Here is a 9,510-nt window from a genome sequence, read left to right as displayed (position 1 = left end):
TGCCATATGTCGCTAATGGCTCAAACCTGAAAATGAGAGAAATTTAGCTGTGATTTTGCAGCCTAACTTTGTTTCCCTCAGCATTTAATCTCAGATTCTCAGTTATAGCATATGCATAAACACTCAGGTTCAAGTCAGATTTTACAGTGCTATCTTCTATTCTTAAGGTAGACTTAGACTGTCTGGGTGGGTGGAGATGTATTGATTGCATATTTAAATATAGGTCAGGCGCTGCTTAGTTATCCCAGTATGCTGTGTGGTAGATATTGAACTGTGCAATATGTTTGTCAGATTTGCTAATTAGTCATTGATACTACAACACTAGTGACCTACATCATAGGTTCGAATTTATTGTTCTATAGGCTGGATTATTAGATAATAGATACATCATTATAAATAGGCACAAGGGAACAGTTAGCTTTGGTGGAAAACATGCTGGACCTTTGAATGAATAAAAATGAATCAATAAAAAAATCAAATATATATATTTGTTTCTACTATTACCGAGGTCTATCTTATTTATTAACAGTTTCATTATCTGTTGTATGTTATCTTCACATGTATAATCAGCAGCTCTCAAAATGTCATAGTTTTTAATCTTGAAAAGCACATTTAATTTAATAACTACAGGCTACAGCACACAAATCAAACATAATAAAGTTAGAATATATTCTGTTCGTAACTTCGTATATATGTCTGTACACTACACTGTACATGTATATGTATACAGTAGCTGCTAAAATGTCACAGTTTATAATCTTAAAAATCACACCTAATTAACAAACTGCTGCATACAGGAAATGGTGGTGATGCTAGGCAACTCCATTAAGCCACCAACTGAAGCATCAGAACCCAATGATCCCCGTGCTACTGGTTTTGTAAATCCTCCAAACCGACCTACAGCACTCTTCCCACCCCATGTGTACTCGCCGGATATGTATTACCGTTACCCCATGCCTAACCATCATATGTTGGATGTTGGACACACCCCTCTCAGTCCTTCTCCATCATCAACTATTGCTGTTGAGATTAGGAGACATTTAAGCAACCTGCATCTGCAGAGGTGAGAGTTAAATTACGTTGCTTAAAAAAAGACATGCAACTTTTGTGATAGGATATTTTATACCAAAATTTAAATGCGTAAATTGATATACAAAGCTGGTATAATTTTCCAAGTTACATTGCTAAATAATGCAATTTTTGTGCTAGATGATACTTTGACACACAAGTTTTATTTACACCAATTTAGTTGCATAAATTAGTATATTAGTTGGTATAATTGTTTTTGTGTTTGTATATTAGAATGTTAAATACCAAAGCCAGAAGTTTTCCTATTTTCAACACTATTGTAAATAGATATTTATAATATCAAATTACCTGCAAAAAATAGGGTACCTGCAAATTTAAATTAAAAAAATAGTAAACAAATTAATTAAAATGTTGCAAAACCCAAATAGTGGATTTATTGCAGCATTGGACCCAGTGTCATATTGTCACTAAATGGGTCAGTGTAAAATTAAACCGAATGCAAATCTTGTGTTTACATCAATACAGGACAGCACTTCTGGAATCACTGAAGCGTGAAGAGCTGGCAAAGGATGGTTATATGAGGCAACTGAATGATCTCAGTGAACAGTTAAAAATAATGCATGATACTGATAAAGTAGGCAGTTGTATTTGTGCTTTTCTAAGTATTAAACTACTACTCACAGCCCGCTGTAGTGGGAATAATGGCCTAAAGTAATGACACCCTTTTGCGGGTTGGGTTCTAAATTGTTGAGTATTACTTTCCCGCCCAGTTGTAACAATGAGACATACAATCATTGTACTCTGTGGTCAAAATTCCTGCCTAGTCCATTTAGCAAACATCTTGAATTATTTTTTTAAAATCTATCTAATGTTTGGTAGACCGTTAAAAACAGGAAATCCGTGGTTTTTGATAAATTTCTTTGGAGTTCTTGGCTCTATTGTCGTCAAGTTAGGCGCAACTGTTCACCAAACGAACATCGGTAGTTTTGATTTCGTTCACCGCAGCACTGAAGGGCCAACGCACTTGTTAAACGTTGTTATCTAAAGAACGCTCTAGTCTCGCAGTGTGGCCTTTTCTGTTTGTTTTGTAATTATACCCAACTTGTAATCCATTTCCTAAGTTGTAAAAAAATCATGTTAATATGACACAGGAAACAATAATAACTTCCTCATTTAATGGTTATTTCTGGTATAATGTTTTATTTTATTTCTTTGTCCGTTTACTTGGCCTTTAATAAAATCATTAACAATTAAAGAATAATTAAGTTATTCCTTTTCCTAACTATTTTATTTTTTCAGCCATTTTCCCCCACAAGCGAGAAGACCCGTCTTCAGCTGGAGGCAGGGATCAGAGAGATCCAGGATCAAATGGAGAAGAATCTCGGGAGTCCAGAGATGATGTCACATCGAGTGCAGGTTAGTGTGTTCTGACTCTCCTTCATTATCCAACCCTGTGTGCGCTGTCGACCTAGTTTTTTTGCAAATAGCTAACTAGTTTATAAGTGGGAAAACAGGCGAATAGTTAAGAATTTTTCAAGTTTTCTTGTAATACATAGTTTATTTACATTGAACTTTCTTCATTTAAATTTTATACCTGAAAACGCAATTGTCACATTTTTTAATAAATTGTAAGTGGTTGCAAATTTGCAGTTCAGATAAAAATTTAACAAGTCCTGCTTTAAACCCATTTTGAACTGTATAAGTAAGACAATAGGACTATAGAATATGATGTCTTGTAAAAGTTGTAGTGTAGCCTATGATAGAACTGTAGTCTCAGGGGTTTTGTTTGACAAATCATCATGGGCCTACCCAGGGAAAGGAAGTGTATATCTGGCTGTCATTGCCAGACTTTGCAATGTCTGGCACCAAGTTTTGTGTTTTCAATTTCATTGTGTGCGTACAATGATAGTGGTAATGGGGTTGTGGATATTAATGACTGCTATATTTACTTGGTGTCAAGTCTGCAGCTGTGTGTGAACTATAGTTTATAGAGAAGTCGATTTTCAAATAGCAGAAATATTTCCAATCATGGTTTGCATTTTTTGGTTAAATATTTATTTAGTTTTTCAAGCACCTACACAACACTTCATTCAATGAAATAATTAAGATTCAAATAATTTAGTTTAAATTATACCAATATACCATGTATCTCAAAAACGATAACACGTAAACATACAAATATAACTCAAACAATCAATATAAATATACTGACATTCTTTATGAAGTCCCATCCCTATTTTCACCATATTATGCTGGCTTTGCTTATATTAAAATAATAAAAAGTTGAATTTATATAAAAATTATTTCAAAATACCTATATCTTGAAATTATTTTAATCAGTTACAGCAAATACTTTTTCTAACATAAAATCATAAACTGTATTAATAAACAATCCTTTTGTTTTGATCTATTACAGGAGTGGTGTATGCAAATTGATCGAATTGAACTTGAAATAAAGAAGTTACACAACCATCTTATGTTGTTGGATCGACCAATCAGATCTCCCCTTACAGCTGGAGAATCAATGCTGCATTACAGAAGGATAAAACATGGTAAGTTGAGATAAATATTATATTTTAACTAAGTTACATACACACACGGGACACACCCATACAAAGTTGCATACGTTTGTCACTTTATAAAATCCAGTGGTGCCACTGAAAAAACTATATATAAATATTACGTTATTGTTAAAATAATTACCAGTATATTTCCATTAAAAATGGTTTAATTTGCTCAGACACATCCTCACAAACGGTCCAAGTTAATTGTACTTTTGACACGTTAAATGATGATCAGTTGTCCAATGATCATCCAGTTGTAACCGAAAATCGCCTTCAACAGTCAAGGTAAGTTGCAACAGCATGTTTTGGGAACCTTCAAATTTAAATGTGAAAAAAGTAAAGTAAACAAATTAATTAAAACGTTGCAAAACCCAAATAGTGGATTTGCCGCATTGCACCCAGTGTCATATTGTCACTAAATGGGTCAGTGTAAAATAAACCAAATGTTTACATCATATAGCCAAGCCAAGTCAACAGCAACACATTATACAGCATCAACCCATGTAACCTAGCCTATTTTATATTTCTGACACTAAATGCCTACTGTTGAAAACTGTTTTTTAAGTCAAGTTGCCCAAATGCTTATTTTGTAGTATTCAGAGAATGCACAAAGATGTGTGTTTGCCGGCGCAATATAATATTCAGGTTGTATTAATTTCCCGCTCTATTAAAATTTTGCCAACCAAGTACTTTAATGACTTTTTTCTGATAAACAGATGCACTCAGACCCTAAAAACAGTTCGTTCCTCGTTGAATGGATGTCTCGGATCAGTTTCTTCGCTTTCCGACCACTTGGTGGGAGCAGGGAGCAGCGATCTTCTGTCAGTGCAACACCCTGTTGCTAATGACGACACGGCTAGCATGTACAGTTTTACTTCTTCGTTACCACGACAACTTGCTGGCAACGTGTCAGGGTCTAAGGTTAGTTGTTTTTGGTTCGTGCCTTTTAGTATTGGGTAATAGGCCAACTGTGGCCACACCACCTCATTATTTGTACAAAGTATTTGCACTCGTTCTTGTATTTATAAGCAATGACCAACCTTACAATTATGTGGAACCAAATGTTTTGATATGATAAATATTTAAATAAAATCCTTTATAATAATATTTTAGTGACACTACGTTTACCAGATGAGCCACTAAAATATAAATTATACTATGCGTCTATGCCTGGTAGCAGAAGTAACGGACTATACATTACAGTAGACATTGAACATCACAATAGACAATATACATTACAATAGACTGGTGAAGTTTGCTCTCTACTTGGCTCGCACGACCGACACGACATGAGTTGCACCTTCCAACGTCTCAGCCAATCAGAGGATAGCTGTATCGTGATGAGGCAAGATGGTTATCTTCCCTCCATGCTCCGTCTTCTTCATGATGGATCAATTCTTCCAGGAGGAGCTAACCCAACTCCGGAGGAGGTGAAGCTGAGACTTGAGATCAGATCTAAAACATCCCAAGCACTAACTAATATAGGTGAGTGAGTTTTAAAAATATGGATGTTTTATAACTTGGTGGCAATATGCAGTAACTTTGCCAGTTAGTTATAGTTGGTTTACTGCAAGCAATTCTGAACTTGTTTAACTGGTAGTAAGGAAAGGAAAATTAAAAAAAAATTAAGTTGCTTATTTCCCCTTAAACTGCAATTACGTATTTATTAACATGGAAAAAACTATTGTTTTTAGCCTGTCTGTTTTAACTGAAACCAATTAAACTGAAGCACTTAATGTTTCACACCATTATTTTTCATTATAGCATTTTATATTTTATTTTAAATCAACTTTTCTTGTAAAAAGTAAACATTTGTCAAAGTAGGCGGCGTTATAACCTGAAGATAATGTAAAATGATTAAGATCAGATAAACAGAACATTATTATTCACAGTGGCTTGACTATCTCATACAGGGTACATGGGTGAGGTCATAATTAATTATTCATCTGACAGTGAGTTCCAACACGGACGGTGATCAGAAACGGATCGAATCTCACGTTCTTCGTCACCTGGAGATGATCCGACGCGTCAGCGAAGATCTGTTCGAGAGTCTCGTCGAAAAAAATCATACAGGAGCGTCTTCAGAAAGTGCTGAGTCACCCACTAGACACCCAGTGGCTGAAACATTAAAAAACGCCGAGTCAATCATTCATTCGTTGAGAGAAATTATGGAGCTGGTCAATTATAAAGTGCAGAGATTGTAAGTGTTCAAGTTTTTTTTACATTTTTTTAAAATTTGATTTGGGCTAATGTACATTTACATGTTCCAAAACGTGTTTAAATCAATTATAATTGAACTACACTGGTACATAACATAAAAATCTGTTCTGCTTTTCTATATAAATATACCAATAAACAAAAAAATGCAAAAAAATAACCCAATTTTATTTATTTTACATTAAAGAGAAAATATATCAATTTAATTTTTTTGAATTTTAAATTGAAAAAAATGGCAATTTTTAATTTTTCTAAATCCCTCGCAGAGCAATCAACGAGCTTGGAGGACTATTCTGCGTTGCTGAGATTTTGATTCTTCATTGCTCCTCCAAGCATGATGAGGAGGCACAGGAAGAGACTGGATCACGTCTCCGTCAATATTCAGGACGCATCCTCACTAATCTAACGTATGCTGACAACTTGAACAAGGTGGGTGAAATTTCGGAGGGTGTTTTGTTTTTACAGTCACTTATAAATCATAAAAAAACACAAACTACTAAAAGGAAAAGGAAATGGTTTTAAAAATTTCATTTGTACAGTCAGTTGAAAATCATAAAAAAACACAACCAATTAAAAGGAAAAGGTAATAGTTTTAAATATTTTCTATTGGCATAAAAGTTATGACGGAAGTACTTTTTCTATTTAAACCGCACATTTAACCAGTTATATGTCAATTGGCATTTTAGAAAACAAAAAACTAATGTAAAGTGTTACTATTATACACTGTATATAATGAAGTGTACTAAATCTTATTTTATATTCAGACTCTCTAAATACCCATATACCTTAAACCTTTTTGAGTTGTATATTAGTCTTGCTTTTGATCCATTTTTATTGCTGTCAGAATATTCTGTATTAACGAGTGTGTCTCAAAAAACACATTTGCTTTTGTGTGTTACATGTCATAGCAACCCTTTAATTTGGCCATCTATTCCCACTGGGTTGGCGGGAAGTCCATGTTGATTTATCTCATGATTTCAAGCCTTCAAATCCCGCCCTTTCCATTATAATTAAAACCATCAGGGAGTATACGATGTTAACCAATCAATAAATCAATACAACTGGTTGGATGATGTGTGTAAATACAAAGTCAAACTTTTTATTATTTCGACAGAATTTTGGATCCTAATCACTAATCAGTATAGGGGTATAGGAATACAATGTTGGCTCTGCAGTTGAAAAGAAATTACAATATGCCATACTTTTTACTCTATATTCTTTATCAGAATACTGGTTTTTATTTGTTAGAAATAAACTACATTCTTAGGCAGTAGATATGCAGAATACAGTTTATATTTTGCTTTGTACCTTGGCATTTATTAAAAAAAGAGGAAATCTTCTCATTAATTTACAAATAAATCTATTCCATATTGTTGAGGACTGAGTTCTTATGTCGCGGCACGCCATGGGACCTGGAATTTGTCACTGTCATTTCTATTCTGAATGAAAAAACAAAGAAATGATTGTTTAAAATTTCTGAACCAGACAGCTTTGAAAAAATGTCAAGTGCTTTTTAATATTGATTCACTCGCAATGTATATTACTACCATGAATAGTAACTATATTATGTCTACCATGAATAGTAACAATCATATTTTGCAGGTTCTTCTCATGAATATGCGGGGATTGCTTGAAACTGTGCGAGGCCAACTTCAACATAAATCCGAAGAAATTCAACAAGTGAGTTATTTCGCAACATGTTGTTTTTGTTGAAACTAAAATAAAAATCTAAAAAATGAAACTAAAATAATTGTTTTATTAAAAAGTAAATAAATTTCTTACTAATGCAACAGTGTATATGATAGAGTTCACTGCATTAGAATATCAGTTATTTTTAGTAAAGCATATTATACAAAAGCATTGCATAGTTTTGTGGCCATGGCAGTGATTTAGATATGTTGTGTAGTTTACATATGTTATATTAAACTTAACACGCATAACATTTAAACGTTTTCACATTGTATATGATGTTGCATGTTTCTTGTATGACTAAGGGTGACTCTAATATGTGGTGTATTCTACACACGGTATATTACCCATATAACAGAAAAGACTAACAGTCTATTCTCCATATATATTACACACATATAACATATAGAACTGACAGTGTATTCTGTACATGGTATATTACACATATAACAAATAGAATGGGTTCATGTTTATTCATCCCCTCCAACCTTTTCTCTTTCATCATCCCCCATGGGGCGTAGCTTTTAAACACCAGAGGGAATGATTTTAATCTTCCCTATATGACCTACCCCCTCCCTTTTATCATAAATTACATTTTAATGATGTGTGTGTCTGGCCCAAGTCATAGACTGTATTGTCTCATTTAGTTTGACTCCTATGTATTCTTTGGCTAAATATGAATGATATAAATTTAAGTTGTTTAAACCATTTTCTATTTATAAATAGCAGCATTATACTCAGTAGTGATATACTTTATGTATAAAATTTTGACCATACTTCCGGATATTTAAATATTTGCATTGCAAAATACATTAACAATGTTTATAATGCAATCTGTTGGTGGCCAATATTGGAAAATAATTAACAGAATTCTAATTAACAGAAACTTTACCATTTGATTTACAATGGGGAGTGTATGTAGTGGAGGAGTGCCTTGTTGCAACAAAATTAGTTTTACCACTTTTAAAAGTAATTTACTGTAATGTTAAACATTAGCATGCTTGTCAAAAAGAATTTTCTGTGTAAACAGCAGAATTCACCATTAAAACATTGGTATGCCATATGCCTGAAATTTTACCTATTCGTTGTTCTATTTACAACTTGATTATTTGGCAGAAATAAACAGCATGGACTTTGTATTAATTATGAAAAGTTTGGTACGGTGCATCTTGCCACAGTATTTTGTTTTCACAAAAAAAGTTAAGCGGACAGTTTGTCTTTGCTTTACTTTGTTTAAAAATCAGAAAAAAGTAAAAAAAAGGTAAAATTTTTAATTTATGGTAAAATGTTTAATTTTACAGGCCATGGCCAGTATATTGCGCAATCTATCCTGGCAAGCCGATAAGGAAGGTCGTGATCTGCTGAGACAGAAAGGCGTGGTTCGAACTTTAACTGAGTGTGTGATATGCGCAAAAGGAGAAGGAACGCTCAAAGCAATGCTTAGTGCTCTGTGGAATCTATCAGGACACTGTCCCGCTAATAGAGAGGATATTTGCTCTGTAGAGGTGATGTATTTGATTTTTTTCATTCTTTTTTTTTCATTCCAATACATATGGTTCATATAAAACTAAAACCTTACGGCCAAAGCAAGTACAAAGTATTGCAATAGACTTATATTTCGTTAAAACTAATTCTGGCCCAGAATTTGCCAGGCTGCAGTGTATAATTATTTAATTATATCATAAAATAAATCTAATTTTCACTTCCCCGTTTCCCAAGGTATTAAAATTTATCTATGCTGTCAGATATACCAATCTCCTATAGCCCCAATAAAAATGTCACCTGGCTAAAATGACCTGAATTTGCCAAAGGCTTTTGATGGCTCTTGGCATGCCATTATCTAAAGCCACCGTGGGATTTCCCATAATGGGCTGGGCCATTTAAAATCTAGATATCTGCTATGAAATATTAATGCAGAATCACCTACTCACCACAGGGCTCATTAGCTTTCCTGGTATCTACTCTAACCTATCGTAGCCCTTCCAAATCCGCAATGGTCATTGAGAGCGGT

At 33.8% G+C, this 9,510-nt stretch overlaps 1 protein-coding gene across 2 annotated transcripts in view; it reads left to right on the top strand.

The window, feature by feature from the left end:
• Positions 1-9,510, top strand: part of LOC778909 (adenomatous polyposis coli protein) — a 27,078-nt gene that overhangs the window by 3,356 nt on the left and 14,212 nt on the right. For both annotated transcript variants that reach the window (XM_018812952.2, XM_018812951.2), the window contains exons 3-11: positions 798-1,063; positions 1,555-1,663; positions 2,329-2,445; positions 3,446-3,581; positions 3,770-3,878; positions 4,310-4,514; positions 4,838-5,078; positions 5,547-5,793; positions 6,077-6,239. In XM_018812952.2, the coding sequence (XP_018668497.1) occupies positions 798-1,063; positions 1,555-1,663; positions 2,329-2,445; positions 3,446-3,581; positions 3,770-3,878; positions 4,310-4,514; positions 4,838-5,078; positions 5,547-5,793; positions 6,077-6,239 (1,593 nt within the window). The remainder of the gene's footprint in view (positions 1-797; positions 1,064-1,554; positions 1,664-2,328; positions 2,446-3,445; positions 3,582-3,769; positions 3,879-4,309; positions 4,515-4,837; positions 5,079-5,546; positions 5,794-6,076; positions 6,240-9,510) is intronic.

The sequence above is a fragment of the Ciona intestinalis genome, chromosome 8 (genome assembly GCF_000224145.3).
Source record: "Ciona intestinalis chromosome 8, KH, whole genome shotgun sequence".
Lineage (NCBI taxonomy): Eukaryota > Metazoa > Chordata > Ascidiacea > Phlebobranchia > Cionidae > Ciona > Ciona intestinalis.
This window is presented reverse-complemented; position numbering and strand designations above follow the sequence as displayed.